General features: G+C 39.7%; 1 protein-coding gene across 2 annotated transcripts in view; it reads left to right on the forward strand.

Annotated features, from left to right (window-relative positions):
- The window catches only part of WDFY4 (WDFY family member 4), a 142,009-nt gene that overhangs the window by 2,457 nt on the left and 114,341 nt on the right, over positions 1-25,211 (forward strand). For both annotated transcript variants that reach the window (XM_085324754.1, XM_085324753.1), the window contains exons 2-12: positions 4,264-4,378; positions 4,972-5,075; positions 6,521-6,667; positions 7,318-7,507; positions 8,608-8,797; positions 10,857-11,017; positions 11,351-11,803; positions 13,483-13,587; positions 14,447-14,637; positions 17,036-17,643; positions 21,887-21,980. In XM_085324754.1, the coding sequence (XP_085180880.1) occupies positions 4,264-4,378; positions 4,972-5,075; positions 6,521-6,667; positions 7,318-7,507; positions 8,608-8,797; positions 10,857-11,017; positions 11,351-11,803; positions 13,483-13,587; positions 14,447-14,637; positions 17,036-17,643; positions 21,887-21,980 (2,358 nt within the window). The remainder of the gene's footprint in view (positions 1-4,263; positions 4,379-4,971; positions 5,076-6,520; positions 6,668-7,317; positions 7,508-8,607; positions 8,798-10,856; positions 11,018-11,350; positions 11,804-13,482; positions 13,588-14,446; positions 14,638-17,035; positions 17,644-21,886; positions 21,981-25,211) is intronic.

Genomic DNA, 25,211 nt, shown 5'->3' on the forward strand with positions numbered 1-25,211 from the left:
CTTGTGAAATTCTCCTCTTGGGGTTTTCCTACCTCAAATTTTCAATGGAAATTAAATTCTTGCATCTTAATGTCTCTTGAGTTCATTGCAGCTGTTTCACACAATTTAGTCTTTATCCATCCTGTGATGAACATGAAATAAGCAAGTCTTTACCTGGTAAGGTTATATAGAATAAGTTCAGATCTGATGATCATTAAGTATGAATAGCAAGAATGTCTTTTATGGGAAGGTCATTTTTTCAAAGCAAAACCTTCAAAGGACTAAGGAAGCTGTTGTAACTAACAAAAGTGACGAAAGAAAGCTACAAAAGTCTAGAATTCTTATGAACTTAGAGTTTAGAGACAGCAAAGCAAGAAATCATGTATTTATGCTCAATCACACTTGAGGAAAAATAAAGTTTAGTACATCTGGGTAGAAAGGCAGCAATTCCTCACGAGGCTGATTGTCGCCAAGGCACTGACTATTTTGTAAATATGCAAACTCATTATGCATTTGCCTTCTGTAGAGCTGAAGTTCATATGCATAAAGGTTTGTGGAAAATGATTTCCTGAATTGTAGTAATGTCCACAAATAGGAAATTTTAAATTCCTAAAAGATATGACTTCAGAATGTATCGATAAGGTAGATGCAGATTTTTTATTGGCTTAATGTTTGCTTTTCTGTCCTAGGACACAGATTCTCCCTCTCTTTTCTGAGATGAATTGGAAAGAAAGGAACAGCATTGCTGTGTAGGTGTTTAGGTTCAGATGTATAGCTAGAGCATTTTGGCCTTGCCTCATAGATTTAGAAGTACATTGTGGAGGATCTGGCCCTTTAGCTTTGAGTCGTCATATCCTTCCCCATGAGACTTCTACTCCTTTCCTTCGCATAAGAGCTTCCTGCTTTGCGCTAAGCCCTGGGTCTGGCCTGGGAAAACATGTCCTGGTTCAAATTGTACCTGTGGTAAAGCTGTGGGAGCTGACTCCTCTTCTTTCTGTTTAACTGGGGTTTCTGCAGAATTTCTCTTTCTCTGTGGAGGATTTTCATTCTTGGCTTTTCCTTTCCCTGTTTCATCACTCAGGTACTAGTGCATCTCTGTCTTTTTGTCTTAGTGCTTTGGCTTTTACTCTGGCTGGAGAGAGAAGGCATGAACCAGGACCATGGTTGTGGTGTGGGGGCTTATGACTCACTGATGTCTGGATGCAGGAGGAACAGGTGTAGGAGAAAGATGTTAGCCAACTGGGAGTCATGTTAATGTGACCTCTGTAGCTTTTCTCCATGGTGCCTCAGAATGATGAAAGCATCAGAATGTGGTTTTATATGGTTGGTCTTTTGAGCTAGCATATCTCCAGAAAGGACCTCAGGGTCTCAGAGGGAGATATGTCATCCCCCTCGACGCTGCAGCAGGGTCTATAATTCCACACAGGCTCTTCTGACTTAGTGCCCTGTATAAAATTGTTGGGAGATCTCCTGATTTGCTGCCTGTTTCTCCCCGCCCCCCCTCCCCGAAGCAGGAAGGACAGAGGCTGACAGCAGAGAGGGAACTTGCAGCAGAATATTAAACATCTAGAAACAGCCAAGCGTAAGAGGAGGGAAAAATCAGATCAGACTGATTTTTTTTTGAGTTCCCCTTAAAGGCAGACATCCTGGGGTGGAACCAGATTGATCTTCCAGATGCAGATTTTGTATAGGTGCGAAGATGAATATGGAACTGATTTGGGATTGTCTGTACTGGAGAGCATATTCTAGATGTTAGTGTCTGACCCACATGAAGTTAAACCATAAGACTATAAATAGGAACAGCAAAGGCCCGGTCTGCAGTGAGATGGACTGACTAGGCTTTTGCACAAACGTAGCACTGCTGTGAGCCTGTGATTGCTGCTCTCTGCTGGATACGGTCTGAACTTTTACAGTCTGAACTGCTTTCTGTTGCCAGAAATCTGAGTGTCACTGGTATTCTCTGAAGTGTTCAAAGCTACTGTTTTCAAGGAAAAGCAACAGCGATTTATTCCCATTTCCTTCTGGAAAGGATGTAGCATAATGACAGACATAGTGTATCTTTAAGTGGCTGGATTTCTTGTCGCTGTGTTTTCCTAGCCAGTTTTTGTTCCTTGCAGATCTTTTCTTGCTTTCTGCATCAGATACAGAGTCACTAGCAGACCTTGTGGCTGTGACTGAAGTTCTCTGAAGCTATATTTTTCACTGAAATCTGAATTTTGATTCTGATTTGAATCTGAATCAGTTATCCTGTTTTTTAATATTATTAAAAATGAACTGATAGGAATACTGGCAATTGCATTTCACTCTTTTGTAGCCAAAGTAAATGTGGTTGGACACAGTTTCGGAAAAGTCAGTGCAGTGCACTCTGCATCTAACAAAGCAAAGAGAAAATGCTGTCCTGATTGTTGTAGCTATTCTCTACTTGCTTGATTGCAGGTGTGGCAAAAAACTATCACTTTTTTGGGGAAAAAATAACTTGTCCATGTGCAGCCTTCAGAGCAGAGAATGAACAAGTAACTGAAAGCAAAGGTAGGAGATGACATCTATGTGTAGAAGAGCATCTCAAAGAGTTGCACTGATTTCTTAGCAGCCAGTATTATGGGATGTCCACTCCAGATTATTTTAGGAAAATTGCCTTATTTTTGTTACCTTCCTTTCATCATCTCACTCTTACATCTTTATTTTTTTCTGGATTGAGCTTGTTAAAAGAATACATTGTTATAAAGGAACTTTTTAAGGTTGCTGGAAACAAAGGTGTCCCATCCTGATCTTTGGATGTGATTGCAGCATTTCTGCTAAGTAATACACTAGTGTCTGTGATGTTGAATGTTCGGTATAAAAAAAATAATGATACTTGGGGAAGCTAACTGAATGCGATAGCATTAGTCCACTGGAATTTTTTTTTTTTACTATTACTTTTGGAGTTAAACTATTTTTTAGAAGTCTGGACAAAGGAACATTTAATAGGGGATCTTTTTGCCAGATTCAGAGCAGGGAACCACTCTGAATCAAGTCATGTTGCTGTTCCTGTTGTCAGTTCCGCATTGACTTGCTTGTCCAGTCTTGAACAAGTAATTTATAAACGTTATTTTACTTTGTTAGCTATGCAGTTAGGACAATACTTTTGTGTTTAGGAGTGCATATTATAGCATATAAAATGTTTAGAAATCCTGGGCTAGTAAATGTTTATTGTCATAATTTCAACACTTCAGGAGTGCTTCTCTTTCTGTAAGAGAAGTGAGCTATGCTCATAATTTAAGATGGTGTGTAAATTGCTAGCCAGGCAGGAGTGTCACTCCTGGCATTGCAGCATACATAGCTCTCAACCTCATAGACAGACAGGCTGATCAACTCATATTATTGCTGCAAAAGGATAGCCAGTGCCTTTAGGGCTAGGGTATAGCTGTTGTTCAGCTCTTCTTCCATGCTTTGTTTCATTTCCTTAGTTTGTAACAAAGGTTATTTCTGTCCTGCAAGAAATGCTGGGTTTTCTGGCCCTTACTTTCATCCCGTATAAGGATAGAATTTAGGCATGCTTTAAAAATATCCAAAGGATTTTGGCTTTTTTCTGTGATTTTATTTATTTACTTATGTTTTTCCAGCAAGTCAAATCAACCTGTTGACCTGAAAGAAATAGTTCAATTTCAAGAGAGCTTTGGCAGTGAAGTACTTTCTGAACCTGTATTATTATAGCTTCTTTGCTATAGATCTCTTGCAGTGCTCCAGAAGCGCTTCCAGTCTGGTTCAATCTCTAAGTAGCTGAGATTGTAGAATGACTTGCTGAACACAGAAAATACATCTTAAATTTTATTTTTACCTAATTAAATTTTCCATTTTTGCTAATGATGACCTTCAAGTTTGGGAGACGAGTTTTTGAAGAAGAAAATGCTTTTATGGAAAACTCTTGAACAACTGCAGGTGTAACTTCTGCAGGGTACAGAGTGTGCATGTTGTATTTGGAAAGGGGCTAGCATGCTTTTTCATACAAATAATTAGTGGTGCACTGACTATGACAATCCTTTTACACAATTTAATTGTGTGCATTGGGGAATATGTCAGTGTTCTCTAGCAAGCGTGTTGCATGATTCAAAAGGTAGTCACAAGTTGACTCAACTAGTGTTAGGCTCCTGCTTGTCTGACAAGCACTGCCTGATGATGCTGGTGGAGGAGGGAATTTTGGACGGCTATATTAACTTTGTTATTTACATATATTAGTATGTCTGAATACACCAAAGACATACTATATCAAAAGCATCCAACCAATTGCTCCTGCTTGCATTTCAGGCCTGGGAACAATCTGCTGGAATAATTTTATTTCCCAGCATTCCGCTATTAGCCAGTGAAGTTTCCAAACTCCTGACGAAAGAGATTAAGAAGAACCTTAATGGCAAGCCTGGAGGTAATAATCGTGTGACACATCCACTGTGTGCTTATTCTGGGGCTATGCAGTCATTCAGTTGTCATCAATGTTACGTTACGCACAAGGGGGGAGAGAAAATGCTAGATGTAGCAACTCTTGATTGATTAGTTGGTGTGAACTAGCACTGGTATTTGAGAATTGCACTGAATCTGGGCTTGAATGCATACCGTGTTGACCATGGTTTTGCGGGTGGAAATCTACAATACTGGACAAATGCAGTAAAATAGCATGTTACACTTACTCTTCTGAGAAATTTTATTAGTGGGATAAGTACTGCTAGCCACGTGTAACTTTCATGTTTGCTATCAGATGTTCTTTGCCTTGGTCAGCTGGCAGACTTGATGAATTTAGAAGGTATTCCTGGTGAAGCTTGTAATTTTGTGAAACATCTAGTTTACATTGGCTGGCCTGAGCCTGGTGCCTGATCAAGATCCATTTAAGTCCTTCCATTTATTTCAGTGGGCTTCTGTTACTGTAGTTTTGTTTAATTAGTCAGGTCTGTTAAAAAAGGATCAATAAAGTATTTTCATCTTTCATTAAGGAATTGAAATTTTATGTTTCTGTGATAACAGAGGAAGCTCGGTTAGCCTTGGAGCAATTGCTGCAACAGAAAAGGGAAGTAGAAGATGGCTACGTGCTCCTGAAATCGGTGTACCTCCTCTCACAGACTGATTTGGTAAGAGAAGTGACTACAAAGTTTTTTTTGTTTTGTTTTATTTTTTTCCCTTTGGTTTTATTTTTTCCTTTTTAGTTCTGAGAAGCTGAGCAGCCACCGCAGCATTTGAACATCTATGTCTCTTAATGTATGTGCTGTCCTCAGTGCTTTGAACATCAGCATGCTCAGAATATGCGGTCAGAGGACTTCCCACAAGGTTTACAGTCTAGGCTTTTAAAAAAGAGCAGGTAGTGCTCTGTCATATGCACTTTTGTTTTGATCATAGGCAGCTGCTTTTTCTAGTGTTCCTCTGATTTTCTTCAAAATGTATCCCTGCTCTTCAGCCTTTTTTTTGTAACTTCAGCTTACATATCAGGGAGATGACTAAGCAAGGACCTCTGTCTGATAATACTGTGGTTAGATTCTTCATCTTGATAATCTCTTATTTTGAAGCACTACAGAGCATTTAATAAACCCTACATGTGCAGCAGCCCTGAATGCTGACTGACATTAGCAATACAACCTGCCAGTGGTGTAGAAGGGGTGCAGTTGTCTCCAGCATTGAGCTGAACAGTTTGTGTCCATCTTACTAGGATAGATGAAAGTAAAATCTTACTGTCAGCTGTTAATGGACATGATCTGTGTCACAGGAAAGAGCTCTATAAAATTATACATTGGTAGTCACAGCACAAAATTCTTGGTGGGTTTTGTGCTTATTGCAGATTTAAAACATGTTGCCTTTTTTTGTAGCACAGCCTATGACAAAACTATGTCACAAACCCCTCTCTTCTGTTTAGTGTGCTGCTAGTTGTTGTTGTTGTCATTGTGATTATTACCTACCAAGCAAGCATGCTGTGACATTTCCTCTTTTCTTTAAGTTTTACTGGGCCATAGTGGAGATGGGAAGAAACTAAGTCCCGAGAGAAAAGCCAAGGCCTATGGAAAGAATGAATTTTTCATTTATAAAAGCTACGATTAGAAGTAATTGCTTAAAAATATAAAGACATTACAGCTAATTGATACTATGCTATGCCAAGGATGGAACAAAGACCTTGTGCTTTAACATAGCAAGCCTCTATAACTGTAGGCTGACCAGTGAACTAATGATAAAGAAGGCAGTCTGCTCTAGGGCTTACCACTATTTGGCTGCTGGTTAGTTTGCAAATTAGGTGCTTTATCTCCTGCAGGTTTTCTAATGCAGGTTGTACTTAGTAACTCTGTCAAAGTCCTAGTTCAGAAGGGGCGGGAAGTCCTGGGAACAGCTGGCAACACATCGTCAGTGTGCTTGCTTCCCCCAAATGCATTTGCAGAGTGGTGATATGTGATTGCCATGCTTGTGTGCTCTACAGCAGTTCTAAGAATAAAATACTTAAATGTTCATGTAGCATGACTGCAACCAATGTGTAAAAACACAAGGAAAGTGCAGTCAGTTTTTGGAGAGACTGATTTTTATTTTCCTTATTTAGAGGACTCTGTGGAACATCATTGGATCTGGCCTTCCAGCTGCTCTGATGCAATGCCTGTACCTTTTCTTTACTTTTCCTCTGAAGAAGGGCAAAGGTGATGGAGAAACAAGTGAGGATGACAGTCAAACTCGGGAGATGCTTGTTCAGGTGAGATGCTTCTCGGGCTGTTTTTTTGCCCTGAGCACTTGGGTATTCACTCAGACTTTGAATTGGGGTTAGTGACTGTTATATTTTTGCGATCTTCCTGATACTTGTTAAATGCTTTTCAGTCTCTAAATTCAATCCTTTCTTTGGTGACATTTGAACCAGTTTGAGATGACATTGCTATAGCTTTCATTTTGTTGTTAAACAAATAGCATGACTTTAAATTGGAAAAAAAATCCATTTAGAATATCCTAAAGGCAGTTTTACTTGTTTCTTTCACTCTATCCTTCCCCAGACATCAATATCAAATTGTAATCCCCCCCCCCCACCAAACCGCAATTAAATGTAGCCAAAACTGCTGATGGATGGAACAACCTGTGATTTGATTTTTTTTTCTTCTTCTGTTGATCTAATTTACAGCATCCAGTTTTTATTCACTTGTGTTTAGGTGTTTGGAGGGGCTTTGATACCATCATGCCACAGTCTCCTGTGAGCTGTATAGTCATCTTGCCCAGAGATTTTGTGCTACTTTAGTTTCCAGTGGATGCACACAGCTATGGTCAGGTTGGGTACCTGCTGGCCGTTGGATTTTTGCATATCTCCTGGATACTTGCAGGCATGTATAGTGCAGCTGATGTTTGCTCATTTTTCAGATAATGCATAATATATACAAAGAGGAACAAGGCGTAGAGGAACTTCTGGCTGCTGATAAACTTCAGTCATTGATTATAGCGACAGCTTCCCTGTGGGACCAGTGTAGCCCTTCATGGAAAGTACCCACCGGCCGTGTGCTGCGAACCATTTCAAAGGCTCAGACCAAGAACAGCATTGTGTATCTACAAGGTTTGATTAGTAATCTGGCTTTTTATTTCCTCATACTTGTCCTGAGAATGAATTCATGAGAAGAATTTTCCCTGGGTAAAGACTTACATCATCTGATAGTCAATCACCTGCAAATTACAGGCTTTTTGCATTCTAGATAGGAACATTATTTAGTGCTGATAGAAAAACTGGAAGCTGATTTTTAACTTTTTTCTACATGAAAAAGTAAATTACAGGCAGGAGACTGTCCCACCCAGTCCCACTGATGCAGGCAACCACAAGATGTATTACTTTTTAAATTATGTTATTTGACATGCTGGTCTAAGGCTTAGCAACACTAAATACTGTTCCTCTTGTAATGCCTTCAACATTGTATCTTTTGAGACAATGTCATGATTAGTTCTGATACCCTCATTTTTCCTAGGCTTTATGAGAGTAAGCAATTTTCTTGTTACTAAGAAGTGTAAAAGTCACTAGTCTCAGTTTCTTAGAAGGAAAAACATCACTGTAGTTTTTCATTGTTTTTTATTTGGGTTTTTGATTTGTTTTAATTTGGTTTCCTGGGTGAGATTGGAAGACTGAGGAATAATAGTTATTCCTGAGTGCAGTGAACTGCTTAGAAATTTGGAAGCTCTGCAGGAAGGATTGGTCATCAGATGAGATGAGGAGGACTAAATTTCGTTGCTCAGAGCTAGATATATGTATTGCATTACACCTGTCGTACTGAATAAAGAATTAATCTGTGAACACTGCACAGAATGTGTGGTTGACTTAGTGCAAGACAATTAAATGTTTTGGCCTCTACTTTGTACTAAGACAGCCAGATTCATTGCTTATCAGTTTTGCTGGATGGATGGGGCATTTACTGAGGCTAAATCAGCTTTTAGGGGTTAAGCAAAGAAATGTATGCCTGCTTCAAGAAAAAGAAATGTTCTTCATGTAGCCTCTGAATGTGATTTTCTTCATCTCTCCTCCTGCCTTTTCTCTAGAAAAAATTAACTCTATTTTATTGGGAAATAACTTTTTCAGCAAATTATTCAATTTTTGCTAGTTACTTTGCACTTGTTTGACTGTCAGTCCTTAAATACCTGCTATAACTTTTTTTTTGTTTGTTTCCACAGCTGTGGACTGCATTAAAATAGCTATTCAGAATCTCTTTAAACTGGCTGATACCCTACCTGCTCATGATGTGTGTGAAGCTGTTAGTATCGTTTTGTGTTTTGTGAAATACTCCTATCCCTTATCATCAGCTTTATTAACAGAGTTTGAAAATAATGATGGCTACCAACTCCTGCTAAAAATTTTACTCAGGCGAGTATAGATTTTTTTTTTTTTTTTTTTAGTGGGTTTCTAGAGGATGGTAAAACTTTGTTTTCAGAAGATATGGTGATCTGTTTTAAAGTGTAGAACACTTAGGTAATTCTGTGTGGATGCAAAGCCAGTAACAACAACCCTGATATTACAAACCATGTTGCTGTTTTAGGAGAGGAAGCAGTGCTTGCTTAACTTCTCCTTAATTAACTTTAGGAGAAGTTAGTCTAGAGGTTGAGTAGGGGCTTACCAATTACAAGACAACAACTCTTCATCAATTATTAGTATTAAAAGGGATCAAGGTCAGAGACACTTCATTCTTATTTCAGTTAAGTGAACTCTTAATCCAAGAAGGCAGTCAACTAGGGAGAGAAAGCAAATTTCTTTGCACAAAAAGAAAATAAATAAAAATAAACAAACCCCAAACTTACCTTATCTGAAATGGGTAAAATCTTCAGAAATGAGATGAATGTGAACATACTAGTACAAAACCTCACTAGTTATCCTAATCAAAAGTACAAAGTAGCATCTTTTACTCCCACTGATGTTTGTACAGTCTAATCAGACTCTGAGTTTGTCGTCAGGACTGTGCCTTATGCCATTTTTCCCAGAAGCACTGGCTTTGTTCTGACTCTTTTTAATATCATATGAGGAGAGCACTTCTTGATCCACTGTCATTTCCATTATGGCTTTTCCTTTCCTTGCACTTTCCCTCCAACACTTGCTAGAACATTGGTTCTTGATCAGTAGCTTAGGCTGTGGGAGTTACCTTGTAATTTGGATCTAGACTATTGTAATTTGGATAGTGAATCCAAAGATGTCCATAGGTGAGTATTATTTGTGGTGATGTTTTGGACTGTACAAAGTTACTGACCTACAAAAAGAAAAAGGGTTTGTTTCCGGTTTGATTTTTTTTTTCCGCTCAGTCCTTTCTTTAGACACCATAATTTGTCCATCTTTCCCTCAGAAGTAAACTGTGCTAAGATGAATATTTCTAATGAAGCTCTATCCATGTAAGGGCATAAACAGCTGAGTTGCATCAATAAGGGCTATGACTGCCTCCTTTCTTTTTAAATGATGCAGCTACACTGGAGAGAAATAACATACAGGTTTTCAGGCATTCGGATTTGTCTCCCTAACTTACGCTCTGGCAGAAAGGGTGGGGGAGAGAAGGGGAAGGGTTGATGAGGGAGGAAGGAGAAAGGAGAGAGGGGGAGAGAAATTCTTTCCTGATTTCTTTTCTATGAGCAAGTTTCCCCTGCTGTCATGTTTGGAATTTCTTCTTCAGGTAAAGATAATCCTGCTAGTCTGGTTCTTCCCTGCTGAAAACGGATGCTAGCATTTGCCCTGGCCCTGCTCCCCCCTTCCCCCCCCCCTTGGTTGGCTTGAAACAAACATAGGTATTTTTCTTTTTTTTTTTTTCTTCTGAGAGGTTTCCTTAACTTCCAGTGTCAACCTGTTACTCGCCCACTAACCCAGATACTACTGTTCTTTCACAAAGCTCAGACTAAACAATATTTTTTTACCTTCTCAATTCTGAGATTTCTCTGTTAGCTACCTCATCTGGAAGATCCCTTACCTTTACCAAATGTATGTCTACTTTTTCTTTGGAAATGTAATCTTGGCCTGGATCAGAAAAAACATGTGAAAGGTCTGCTTTAATCTTCAAATCTCTCATCAAAATTTATTATTATTTTTTACAACCAAAACAGCACTCTTGAGAGAATTATTCTTTTTTTCCCATGTACATATATATAATTGGATTGAATTTAAACTACACTCTCCTTTTTTTTCAGAAGACTCTGACATTGTTGCTTCAATTTTCTTTTTTGGTTTTGATTTTTTTTTCTTTGTTCTGAGCCAGGATGTGGCACCACAATGTGGAGTTACTGTTTGTAGGATGATTAAACAAATCATAGAAATAAGATAAAAAGACAGTAAGATAGACTGGATATGGGGAGTCCTATGGGTAGCTCTTGTGCTCAGTACACAGTAGTGTATTGAAAGTGTTTGTATTATTGGGGCATGATCATATGACAGTCCTAACCTTTGTTTTTAGATGTGAGGGGTTGCAGGAAAATGAAGGAGACCCCTATTTGGAAGAGATTCTGGACATACTGACCTGCCTAACAACCTGTGGAAAAACTGAACTGAAAGTTTCTGGCAATATTGCACACCCGCAATTACCGCACTTTAATTTTGAACCAGCACGGTCTTCTGGTACAGTATATACTTGTGGCTACATAGGCGAGTTGCAGAAAAATGAATTGCTGTGTGTTATGCATCTAAGATGGAGAAAGGAGCATGAGATCATCTGATCTACGTGCTTGGCACTGCAAGAGCCTAAACTTTGCCTACATCAGAGCGAACTGACCATGACAGCTGTGGGGTCTAATCCCAGGTTGAGGACATGCCTCCCAGTCACATTGCTCGGGTCTGTGACCCGTATTTACATTCTTAGATATGATTTAACTTTACAGTTATGGTGAGTTATTGCAGTGAGTCACGGATAACATTGCTGTAAAAAAGATCTCACGTGCTTTTGTCTCACAGGTATGACAGTGAAAAACCTCCAGGCTTTTCAGGTGCTGCAGTCTGTTTTCCAGAAAAGTAATGATGAGCACCTCTGTAGGAGGATTTTAGCAGCAATTGATACCATATGGGCCTGGGATGCAGTGAACTTCTTTCTCCTGGAATGGACACTACAACCTATCAACCAGTTTATTGATATAATCCACTTCAAACCACGCATGGTCCAGGTTCAGTTCTTCAAGCTGATGGCATCTGTGGTGCTAGACCTGTCCTACATCCCCCATGAAATTTTGAAGAAGGTTCAGTATTTAGTGAAAGAAAATGTAGTGCCATTCTGCACCTTAACAGCTCTCCAGTGCCTTCTCAGCATGACAAAGAAGGACCTGCTATTCTCTGACATATTCCGGGACTCTGGTCTCCTAGGCCTACTGCTGGCACTTCTGAGAAAGCAAGCCAAGATCCTGAGGAAGTCAGGTACACCTTATGGCATTCATGGTGACTGTTAAGGCAGACAGATCAATAGGAATGAATAAACCTCTTTGTACAATCATTTTGTAAGTTTTATATGCTGAGCAGATATAATTTATCTGGAAGCAACATGGCTTAGGTTGAAACTGAGATGTTTTTATTATGCCAGACTGGTTTGTCTCTGAAATCCTAATTCTTTATCGTTCTGCTAGCAGTTCATTCTGTTCTTCACTAGTGTACTGCAAATTACTCTGGAGGGTGCCATACAGCTCACGCTTCTAAACTGGCCTCAATTTGTGGTTCTCTGGGTCCCTGAGCTCAAAGTGGAGGAAGAAAGAGACAGAACTCTGACTTCAGATGTCCTCTGTGGTCAGTTTTCTGCACAGCTTATTCTCCCTGAAAGTAATACTTATTCTTAGGGAGTGACAGTGGAAGGCAATTTCTAGAATTTTGGCCAACTGTTACCCACAATTACCACTACTTGTTGTTATCTGATGTAGTTATTTTCTATTCTGAAAACAGGAAGGTAATAGTCCTGATGTGGTAAGTGTGGGATACAGTTGAGTTGTGGCACAGACTCACATACTTTGTGTTTAGGGATTTTTTGTTTTTTAACTGCTCTTTTACAGAAAGCTAAATGTATGGAAGAAGTATCTGTGCTATATCAAGCAGTAAATGCCTCTGAATTTCAGATTAATGGTCAGTTAGTAAAGGGGGAGGGGCCCGAACACATTCTCAAAGTTTTAGATATAACTTTTGATGTAACAAGTATAATTGTGTAATTTATATACGTTTATTCCAAGGAACAGAATAAATATGAATTGTAATGTAAGCAGAGTTCAGACATCCATTACCTGCAAGGAAACTTATTTTTACATTTTTGATACCAGAGTGTGTACTACAGCATTTAAATACTGTCAAGATAAATATGATGGTTATTGAAATCTTACCTTCTGGTTATCAGTTGGCAGATGTTAGAGCTGTCTTCTGCCTTTGTATAAATTTCACTGCATTAGATAACTTCATGACTTGAACTGTACTGGGTAAGTGATTGAATGACTGGATGATTTGTACCTTTATACAGCAAAGTTGAAGAGAAATGGGTGGGAAAGTATTGTTGAAGGGATCGCTATTCTTTTCTCCTGATTTCCAGGAATTTATTCTGCAGACTTCAAGGTCTTTAGATTTGAAAATAACCTACCCCTATACTGTGTGATCCTAGAAACGTTTGCTTGTGAACATGCATGGGGTTTCTGCTCTGTACTTTTAGTTTAGGCATTTACATACTCTCTGTTGATAAAATACTTTACCATTTTGCACCTCACAATTTTTAATTTCCTTTTATTTGTATGTTCCTTCACTGGGTGTCACTAAGCTGATAAATCCATATCAGTTTTACAGATGGGAAATGAAGGCACAGCTGTTACAGATTCTGCCTATAGTCATACAAGAGATCTGTGTGGCAAAGTGTAGAAACAGCTGTTTCTCAATCCCAAGCTAGACCCTAATCACTAGAAAATGTCTATATTTTGTTGCTTATTTTAGGTTTCAAGTAGCCTGTAAACAGTGTTAAAGAGAACTGGAATTTGTTTGGAGAACTTTTTTTTTTTCATTTTATGGCATTTTAGCTGTGGGTAGCCACATGCCTTGTGTAAACTGTATTGTTGTTTTTAATACACGAGCAGCTGGAACCCAAGTGCCTGGCCTGGAAGACAGCACTGAGAAGGAATTAAATGCAGTGATGCTGAAGATGGTGGCTGCCCTTACTGTTGGGTCCGTGAGGAACACTGGTAGGAAATGACATGACTCTTCTCTCTGTGATACTTGATAAGTGACTGAGGTGCGTTTTATGAAGCACCAGCAAATTTTCTGACTTTGTGCTTCATTGAGAAGTGGAGAAGGAAAGCTATAAGTGTAGGGATGACTATATATTGGAATAAATGTTACAAAGACATTCACGTGTTTATAATGGACCTTACCCCAGTAGTTGCCTGCTTGCCTCATGTATGTGGATACCCCTGAAGTGTTTATGTAGAAAACAAATTTGGCTGTTAGCTGTGGAAAACAGAATTGTGCATGTGACTTTTATGGATTGTGTTAGCTGAGTTTTCTTCTGTAGTATCTATTAAAAATCTTGACACAATCAGGCAGACAGTAATTTATACTCATGCATTTGGTATTAGCACACCTAAGAGGTGTATGTGTATGCGAAATCTTGTGGAACGTAATACAGGATAAAAGAATCTTTTGAATGCTGTAATCCTCTCAGTTGACTCTCAAATCCCAGAATTATCACATTTGCAACATTTCACACAGTAGAAATATGCTGTCACAAACTACCATATCATGCAGTTCCCTTCAAAAACTGAAAAAATGTTTAAGCATAAAACTAATTAGGAGTCTTTTCTTCCCATGCCCATTGTACTGGGAAGCTGTCGTCTCTGATAAGAAACCATGGTCATCAAGAGTCCTTGTGTCCCTGGTTGTTCTTGTGCCCTTCAGTTTGTGACTTTTAGCTTAACTAGCTCTTCTCCTTGCCTCTCCTGCTGTTTTATAGAAGTGTAGCACTGCACACAATAGCGAAAATCTGCCTCTGAAAACTACAAGTAAGGGTAGTTAAAGTAACAAATGATACCTTATTTGTCCCAGTTGTTTTAAAGGACTATGGGATGGTACCATACATCAAGATATTTTTAGATGATGAGTGCTACAGAAGTGCTACTCTCAGCATCTTGGAGCAGCTATCCATCATCAACTATGAAGAATATATGAGCATTGTTATTGGGGCCCTCTGTTCTTCTACTCAAGGGGAACTACACCTGAAACTAGATCTGCTGAAGGTAATTAATGTGGCTTCCCACTTGGCTTGTTGTTTTCTTTGAAACTACTTGGCTTGTGGCAACTGGCTCTTAATCTCACTGCCAGCATTGTGCTTTTCCAAAAAAGTAAGTGCAGAAGAAAAGCTATGAGCGATTTTTTGTTTCTGGTTAATCACTAGTGATGTGTATGTGGCCAGCACCTTCACTCAACATGATACTGTGCTGTGTTTTGAAGACTCAAGTAGTAATGCAGAGAAATAGGAATTGCAAATGCTAGGACTCAGTTGTATGTGTAGATACATGTAATGTGACAGAGAAAGAAGGGAAGAACAAATATGAGTGAAAGCAGGTTGGGAAGAAGGAGATGAGAAGAGGTAGAGGTGTGAGATTTCACTGAACTGAAGGTTGGGGCAGGCAGGAGATTAACAGCTTGATTCTGGTATGATTTCCAAAATCGTAACTTTGTTGTCCTTAATTTGGTAATTTCATGCATATACCAGTTTGGAGATAAAACAGAGGTGAGGAAAAATAGAGGTGAGGAATAGAAGTGCTCCTATGGATGTTTGGAGGATGAAATTGGACTTATTCATAGCCTCTGCTGAGTTTATAAAAGGCCTGATCCATAACCTGTTGAAGCCTGATAGAGAATCCCTGTGTTCTATTTTGGTTTAGATCATAGACATCAAACTGGAAAGCAGCAGTGTTCTAAACACTGATTTGAAGTTTCACTCTAACTTCTCTATGAAGTGTGAAATGAAGTAATCTTTCAGCACAACATGGCAACTGCTTTTGTGATTTAAAAAAATGTTTTTTTTTAAAAAAAAAAACAAATCTGACATTTTTTTAAAAAAATTTGAAACACCAAACTTTTAACAGTATCTATAGAAAAGTTGAGTACAGTGTCCAAACTAATATGAAAATAAATGCAGCTTCAGTGTCTAATTCTGACAAATGATAACTGTATTAAAACGTAATGTAAGCAAATGAATTTATTATTTACATCCATTGGGACTGTGATTGTGTTACACACAAATTCAGATTGATTTGCTAATATATATTTAGCTGTTAAAGCCCGAGCCCAAATGCAATTAGCCCTGCCATATTCTAGTGTGGCACGTGGACAATTATGAGGAATAACAAATAATGGAATGTGAAATGGATTCTGTTAGTGTTAACTAAGTTAGGGGGTTTCCAGCAGACATCAGTTTTATAGATTCAAGACAGAGGAATACTAGCTCATAGGCGATTAAATTTTAACTGAGTTAGAGCTGGAGGAAATGTGGTTACTGCTGACCTTCTCTGAAATGTGTTAAAGCTATCCTGATAACTTCAACTCTAAGTTATTAAATTTACTCCATATTCAGAAGTCTCTGCCTGTTTTGATACATTATCAGGGAAAATTGAATGACAGTAATAGAGTTCCCCCCCCTCCAGTTCTGGCAACAGTTCCTCAAAGGCCTGGATCCTATTGCAGAGGGATGCTTACGGTAGATACTTTCTTCAGCAGACTTCAGAGTGAACTCACTCTTTCACAGGATATCTATTGGAAAACTTTATACGTGAAATTATGCCTTTCCAATGTAGAAACGTACAACCTCAAATTTGGAAGGTCCCATATGCCTGTAAAAGCAATTTCTTCATTAAATGGATTGTGCAACATCAGAGAAACCTATGATGAGCTTATGAGGAAACAGTCCTCTTTTTTTCTCACTGACTTCACTTTGTATCACTATAACTAACAGCTTTCCTGATTTTGTTTCAGAATAGGGACATAATCAGGCCCATAGCATTTATATTTTACAAGTGGAGCACGCTGGGTTTTCTATGCATGTGTGATATCATCAAGTAGCGTTCACTTATAACTTACTCTGAACCTATTGCGGTTACAGGAAAATTAACAAATTCATTGGTTTTGAATGTGACTTTGTGGATTTTTTGTTTCAAATTGCTGTGCAAACTTTAAACTTACCCCTACTGAGAGAAGGAATTGCTATTGCCTTTCTTTTGAGAAGAGCCCACAGCTTGCAGTATTTTTGGTCCATGCTGGTTCACTGGTTTTCTTGGAGTAGGTCTATTCAGTCATAAGTTTAATGTAGCAAGTTTAGCATGCCTCTTCATGTGTATTCAGGGCTGGAGAAAGATAGCTGTGTCTTCTTTCCAGTTTCTATATGGAGTGACTTACAGCTGAATCTCTGCTTTCATTTATTTAAGGCAAATCTTAAGAGCTGAGAGTGTTTGAGAGGATAGATCAGAGTAGCCAAATGTCTGACAATTGCGCAACAATTTTTGCTCAAAGAGCAGAATTTCAATAAAAGATTTATTTTATTAACTTTGAATTTGGGACTATTCTGAAGTTTTGTCCTTTATGTGCTATTGGTTTAAGTGCTTCTTTTGTCTTCTTTCTTCCTAACATTTGTAGTCATTGCTGAGAATACTGGAGAGTCCAAAGAGCCATTCAGCTTTCAGAACTTGCAGTGGGTTCAATGGACTCCTGTCCCTTCTCTCAGACATGGAAGGTGCACTGGAGGACCCTCCATCTGGTCTGTGGGCAGCAGTTGGACACAATCGCGTTTTGGAACTTGTTTTCTACACACTTCAGGGAATAACAGCAGCCCTTCATCTGGACCCGGTCAACTGCAACTTTTTCCAGAGAAATGGTCTCTTTGAAAAGATGGCAGAGGATCTTGGGACACTTGGCTGTTTCTGGACACAAGGAGGTTGGCAAGTCTCTCTGGGCCTTGAGAAGGCAAGGACATTTGCAGAATTCTTGGATGCAGCTTTGTGTTCTTCAGAACCTTTTCCAATGTGGCTGAAAAACTGCATATGGATTCTGAATTTTCTTGATCACATGGTCAAAGGGACCCTCCACCTGGAGAGCTACTTCAAGGAGATAAAGCCAGAGATGGAAGAGACATCAAGAGATGACTGGGAGGAACCTCAAGCTCAAGAGCATCTTGTGACTTTCAAAAGACCAGGCAACAAATTACCTGCCTCAGCATATAGACCATGGGGAAACCCTGAAGAGAGGTAAGTCTTTATTTACTTAAGTATGCAACATAGCACCCTGAAACTTTTACAGGTTATTCTGAAGGCTTTGGCACGTGCAGTGGGTGAAAAGGACTGGGTTGTAAGGAAAAGGTTGCTGTGACTTTAAGTTTACCTTTAGTCTCTCCTTGAGCCTGTCTCAAAGAATTTTGAATTTTTCAATGATGTGGAAGACTGCTTCCAGTCACTTGATACATTAAAAATTAACTATTTTAGATAATTTTAAATGCTTCCTCATGCACGTGTGTGTGCACATGCTTATGCACTTGCTCACACAGCTGAAACAGAGAAAATCAGAAAAGGAATAGTCATGCTGCCTGCCTGATATAATGAAGGATAACAGGAAGGAAAGGCTGCACCAAAAGTCAATGTAGCTGTCAGCTCTGAATTATTTGCATTTCATACCTTGTGAGATCTTCTGCCCTTCCTTGTGCAGCTTTATCTTGGATCTCCCAGTCCTTTTTTTCAAAAATGTTTCTAGTTGGAGTTATGAATAAAATTGTAGAGTTGGCCATTTATAAATGTGAGATTCCTTCGGCTCTTATTTTAGAATATTCCTTGGTCATTTTCCAGCTTTAGGTCACAGCTAGCAGTCATTGAAGTCAGGAAAACTCTTGCTCCCTCAGCACTAAGGCAGGCACAGTAAGCATCTCTGGGCATATTTGTGTTTGCTTGAAGCATTTATAAAAAAAAATTGCAGTAGATTTATTTGCTCCTCAGGCAACTTATTTTTGATACCAGTCATGGAGGTGTTTGAAGTTCTATCACCGCTCCTTGAGCTGCGCCTAAAGCTTGTGTGTTAGGTACTCAGCAAGGGAGAGGACGTGCTAGGTCAGAGGGAATACTCCTTACAAAGCAGATCTTCCACATCCTCCCAAACAGGCCCAGGGCAATGTGCAGAGTGTGTATGGGTGGCAACGGTCATGGGAAATCCACAGCCTGCAACTTCCGTGTGTGAGGGAGGTGCAGGGCAGATGGGGGTGGAAGAACAGCTCAGTTACAATGGCAGCAGAGGTATGGCTCTGTCCTCTGCTGCCAGGCAGTGTAAAGCCATGGCTGTGGTTGGATGACAGGACAGTTAGCAGGCCCAAATCCAATGGAGAACAAGAGTTTCCCGGGGGAGGCATTACGCCCTTTTGGTGGCTTCTAGGGAGTGTGTCTGGACTAGAAGCCCATTCCCAGATTACTAGATCTGAAATACAGAGCTTTAATTTGGTGTGTGTGATTTTTTTTTTCTGTTGGGGTGTGAGCTGCGAGGCTGCGCAGGGTCTGAGTGAACACCATTTGCGAAAATTTAATTGCATGAATTGGGATCCAGTTCATAGTATCTGGCTTGGGATGGTTTTGCCTTGATTTTGGGGATGTGGAAGCAGAGAAGGAATCCAGATTAACTAGAGATACCTGTAGAAGAGAGTCTAGTGGTAAGTGTATGCAAAAACAGCAGAGAAACCTTGTACTGGCAAGCTGGCAGTCTTCAGGGCTGCAGAACCCGTATCCTTTTCTAGCACTAAATTTTCTGAAAATAATAAGAAATCAAGTTCCCAGAGTTCCTGCAAGCCTGTAGTTCCCCTAGAGCAGCTTCCTCTTAGCTGTAGTCCATGCTCATGCTTCCTTCTGAAGAAGGGCCTCAGTCTTGGGCTACATAGTTGAAAAGAAGGAACTTAAATGAAGCCAGTGATGCCCCATCCTGTGTCATGCATTAACATCCCCTAAAGAAGGGGAAAGGCAGTGATCTGATAGTCCTAAGGGCCAGTGACTAAGACAGAAAAAACAGCATTTTAACTGGATAATATTATAGTTCTCTATGCTGTCCTGTGGTCAATGATGCTGCAAGCTACTGGGCCACAAGGGAATGGACTCTTCTATTTCCATCCGAAAAACAGCCCTGTGTTTTTGCTCCTGTGTTAATGTTTAAAACACCTTCTGTGACAGTCTTTTTTTTCTTTCTTTCTTTTTTTTTCCTTTAGCTCCTGATGATTAGAGATAGTTTGCCACAGGCTGTGTTAAGTGAGGCAGATCTCTGTTGGGGATAGAAGCCCCCCTTTGCATCCACCCCAGCAGAATGACTGCTGCAGCTGCTGTCACACAGGCTCACTGTGCTAACGGCTCTCCAGCTTCTTTGTGGCATCTCATTTGATCCCCAAAGCCCTCTTATTTGTCTTACTTTTAAGTAGCAGCCAGCGCAGAGTGAATTTAGGCTCCACACAGTGACAGTGGTGGGGTAGATAGAGTGGTGTCAGGGTGCTGTGGATGACTTGAGGCGGGAGTGTGGCGAACAGGATGTTCGCAGGGGTGAGGAGTTGGCGAGTGGAAGCAACTTTTGTACTACGGTAAGCCAGAAAATGAGAGTTTGTTGGGAAACTGTGGAGAAGGACAGAGATAAGGCTCATTCTTGGAAAGGAGAACAAGTGTCCAGTGCTGGCAGAGGAGCTGAGGTTTAGCTTGGTGCTGGCTGGGGACTCTAGTCTATCCTTTGCTTTGTGCTGAACACCACAATGCTAAACCTGCTGTTAGGCAGTGCTCAGAAATAAGAAAACATAATTATGGTAACATCTTAACAATTTCAAGTTTCTTTTTTTTAAGAATCACTTTTTTCTTTTTTTGCTTTCTGATGTTCCTGACTAGTTAGCTCACGTGTTTTACTTCTACTATACAATCACATGGATTACAATTTTTTTTTCTGTATAAAAGAAAAATTGTAAGATTCAGAGGTAACTGCATTGCCTCAGTGACAAGGTCTTTAGGAAAAACACTGTGTATTGGGAAAGCTGGGCACACTGCTTTGCAATGTATTCTCACAGAATTGGAGGTGGATAAATTGAAAGTTTTGAGGAGTTGGTAGCTAACTTCCTTGATTACAGTGGGCCTAGGCTGAAAATGAACTTGTTTTTAGGGAACACAACCACAACTGGAAAAACAGACTGAAATTTTGATCCCATTGATTCTGATGGGCCTAGGTTTTTCTGAAAAGGTTGAGGAGGAGATGTTATCATAGTGTGTCCTTTTCTCTTGTTTAACTTTTTAAAACTCTTTCCCACGCTCATGTCTGTTACAAATTTATAAGACCTCACTAAAGTCACTGTTGCAGTAACCATTTATACTGGATCTAATTTTGATTCATTACACAGAAAATATAGCAAACAAGCAATTTTATTGAAAGCTCTATTTGGTATCTTCCTTGAGGGTGCAGGAATACTGTCTGTCACTGTGTGGCAGTGTGCTACACATTACTTGCTTCTCGGATGCATCAGCCAAGTCTTGGAAATGGCTAACAGGTGTTAATTACAGACATTACTCTTCTTTAGGTTCCCTATAAAAGCTTTTTTGGGGGCATTCTATTACTTATTCTCTTTGTTTTATACAGCCTGTAAAGTACTCTGTGCTTTATTTTTTTCTGTCTAATTAGGGCTGTTAGATGTTGCCTTTGCTTCACTCACGGGATCTATTTGGGCCAGATGTGCTTCTGACAGTGCACATCACAGCTCCAGTTCAGAGGTGCACTCAGAAATGCTGATGCTTCTCTGCACACTCTGAGCCGTCAATGCCTACACTAGAATTACTGCTGTGAAGTGGCTTCCTCTTAGAGTTGTATCTGACATCTAGCCTGTGTCGTGACATAAGTGGACCTTTCCAATGGTAATTTTGATGCCTTAGTTCCTTCCTGCACCTGAATGTGCAGACGTTTTATATGGCAAGCATGAAAATTGGTGGGGAAGTGCAGATATTCAACTTCCTTGTACTGGTTTAGGCAGATTCTGGTCTTAGAAGGGTATAGTGACATTCTGATTTCATCAAGACTATCTCATCTGTGCTTATTTCTATTATGTTTAGAAAGTACTAAGGATCTTGCCTGATCAAAGTTACAAACTGCTTGGAAATAGAAAATATACTAGTTCTGGGCTGATTCATGAGAGACTTTTTGTTGGTGGTTTTCTGTACTGCAAGTACCTTCAAAAGTAAAGTTTATTTAAAGAGGCTGTTGCACCTCATTGAATTGCAGGTCCCTGAGACATGAGCTCACAAGCAGGTTGCATCCTATCCTGTCTTTGTTACTCCAAGAAGGCTTCTAGCTGTTCCAGGTCATTTGTATTGTTTGCTCAGCTTGTAATGCTGAACCGGGTAACTGCCAGGAAAATGTAGTGCTGAACTCTGCTATAACACTGATTTGACCCTCCTTGCTGTTGTTAATGATAATACCAAAGTCTTATGGATCTTTCTCCTGCAGGTCAGAAATGGGAGGCTGTGCCATTGTGCACCCAGGTGCTGTCTGTGTTATTGTGAGGTTGCTGCCAAAGCTGTACAAAGAGGGTCACTCTCAGGTGAGTCTTTGAACATACCAGAGTACCATGTAAACTGGGTCTGCTACTTCTGTGGCTTCACTTTTGAAAATTGCTTGTTCTTTGTGGTTGTGGATACTAAAATTCACTTACACTGGCATGGGGAACAGTGCAAATTTCATTGTACTCCAATGACCAAAAAAAAAAAAAAAAAAAAAAAAAAAAAAACACCCTGAAGGCTCGTGGACAACAGTTTACCAAGCATTTATGTACTTGTCTGATGCAGTGCATGGGTCTTGGTCCCAGGATACTTGCAGCGGTGGAACAAGTATGGTGTCCATTTTGGTTCCATTTTCACAATTGAATTTGGACACAAGGAATAGAGGGGAGCATAGGAAACAGTGCGTGCGCGCTCTCTCTCTCTAAGTGGAACAGTTTATTTTGTTGGGATGACTGAGGAAGGTAAATGAAATAATCCTGACAGGGTGGTCTCTTTAGTTGTATCATGATAGGGTGGGAGTTGTGGTCCCCTGTGGTTCCCCTCCACAAAAGGGTCATGCTGCAGTGAACCCAGTTCTTTCCATATGGACACATGTATGTTTACTTCCAAATAAAACCAGAGCCTTCATGGGAATGATTCATATCCACTTTTTGTCCTCTTCTGTTTTGGAGCTGAGGTCGATAATGTTCTTGGACTCCTCCCTCGTCCTCTCTCACACGGTGCTTTATAGCTCAGACAATAAGGAAATCTAGGGAGAACTGCCTTGACTTTAGCTTTCTGGGGTTCTTGCTCCCTGATATGGGGCGGGGGGAAGAGGCTGGAGGCAAAGAATCAAACTGAGCCCAAGAAACTCGATCTTTTTAAATATGGTTCAGAATATGAATATTTGTCACTTCAAACTTTGTTCCTAATGTAATGGGGAAACCATTTAACACAGCATGGTCCTGACCTCTAAGCTTCATCATAAAGCAAGTATAGTAGTTATGTTTGAAGTCCTATCATCATCCATCTGGCCATTAGTTCTGAAGAAAAGTCTGCTATGAGGTTACTGCTGCTCCTTTCAAGTAAATTACATTTTAATAGATTATATTATATATAATTAATTATATTATAAAGAAATGTTGAAAAACCCTGTTCAGTTGGCCAAATTGCACTTGAATGGTTCTGCAGCTGCTGTCGCTTAATGGATAGTGAGTATGTGATCAAAAAGTGCAGTATAGATCCTATTGGGAAGTCATGTTAGGAGGAAAAAAACATCAGGCAATGTAGCCGAAGATATTTATAGGTGTACTATTCTGTTCCATGCCCCTATACATTAAAAGTAGATGCACACAGACTGCCATCTTGTTCTCTGTTTCAAACAGCCCTATTCTCAGCTTATGCCTTTCTTTTCACCTTGCCAAAATCTTCCAAAAACATGTGAGTTTAACATACTTTGGCAGTGGAGGTAGATGGGTTTTGGAGGACCTTAGCACACTGATGTCTGATTATCACTTGTAACTAAAATTGCCCAACTCTGAGACAACATATATTGGTCTCCATATTGAGTAGAGACTCAAATCTGCAAATATACCAGCAGTGCAAGCAGCATTATTTACTCATGTCCTCTTCATTCCTATTCCTTTTAATCCCAGGGAAACATGGATGACTTCCCTTTATCTTGTCTTCCCTGTGTGTTTTTAATCTGCAACACAGCAACTGGTATTTGGCTCAAAACAATGAATGCTTTTTCCTTGTGCTGAGGTGCGTTGTGTGCATGGGTTTTATTTGCAGTCCTGAGTGGATTGAGTTCTGATTTCTGCTATGCACGCTGTTAAAGCCGGATGGGTGACAACAAAGAACAAACCAAACTAGCACCTTGAGATTGTTTAAACCATCCCTGAAGGATATGGCCATCAGAAAAATCTGGCCCCTTAGGCCTAATGGTGCATAAGCTTTCAAAGCAGCTTAGGATCTGCCTTGCAGTGTCAGTCCTTCCCTAGATGCACCTATTCTGAACAAGTAAATTGCCTGTGTTCTATCTGCTGTCTTCTCTGAAATACTTGAATTCAGCTGAAGTATGACCAGAAGGATTGAAATGAAACCAGTTTATTCATCCAAAGCTATGGAAGGTAGGAGTGTGACTGTTGGTATATCCCAAATCTGTGTAGCAGAACCAAGATGACAGCTATTAAAATTTTGATAATTAGAGTAATTAATTTTTGAAAAGCAAGTGGAATGGTTAATTAGATGAAAGAGAGAATCATCAAGAAAGTGACTGTATTAAAGTTGGCTCTAAGGTTGAGCTGTGTGATGGGAAAAAGCATTTCAGACCCTCAGTAGATGGCAGTATTCTTAAAAATATGGAGGTTTAGAGCACAAGTTCCAACTGTCATTCGTTTCTCTCTCCCTTTTTCTTAGTTGACAAGAAATTACCACTGATGATATTTGTTTAGTATCGCTGTTGTAAATGGAGGTGCCCTGGGTAAAATGGACCACTGTTTTGCTGGGTCCTGAGTCAGACTCTACTTAGAGTTAAACCATGTTCTGAAGGGTGTTTCATCAAGTGAGCTACAAAAAGGATAGAGGAATAATAGCACAGAGAAGCAGTGACTTGAGTAAAGTAATGTCAGTAATGCAGAAAAGAATACAATCTGTGTCTCAAGGACTTAATTTCTAGCCATTGCTAGCTACAACAAATTAAAAATGTGTGTTTGAAACTTTCATTCCAAGCTAAAATGATTTGAGTTCATTAGACATTGTGTTGCTATCCTCTGTGCTTGCCAGGTCATGTTTTCCTGTGTGTAAGCTTTGTTACCTTCTAATGCTATTGATATGTTGTCCCCTTGCCTAGAATCAGTTCAGATCATGTGCAAATCCTTTGCTTTCACAGAAATGGCATTGAGAGGACTGCTTTTACAGAAACAGTGGAACTCAGTAAAATTAATGTACCTTGATTCTGGTGTGCAGAAATAATATCCATTTCCTGCCAAATTTGCTGGGTTTTAGTAACCTTTATCAGACCCAGCAGTGGTGGCCTGCAGTGACACTGAGTGCATCAGCAAACAGAGAACAGTGTTAAACAGTAAAACAGATGGTCTTGCACTTTTCCTCTATCTGGAATGACAATTAAAAGCTGAGGGGAATAGATTTGTGGTTGTATATTATTGCCATTCCTAGATAGGATCAAAAATCATTTGAATGTCAAATGTGATAGGAAAATTTGCTAAAAGCCTTAAACCCCTCCAGAAGGCAGTCTTTTAGTTAGTAAATGGCAAGTAGAAGATATTGCT

Source organism: Rhea americana, unplaced genomic scaffold, assembly GCF_003343005.1.
Source record: "Rhea americana isolate MKP2758 unplaced genomic scaffold, rheAme1 scaffold_93, whole genome shotgun sequence".
In the NCBI taxonomy this organism is placed as follows: Eukaryota; Metazoa; Chordata; class Aves; order Rheiformes; family Rheidae; genus Rhea; species Rhea americana.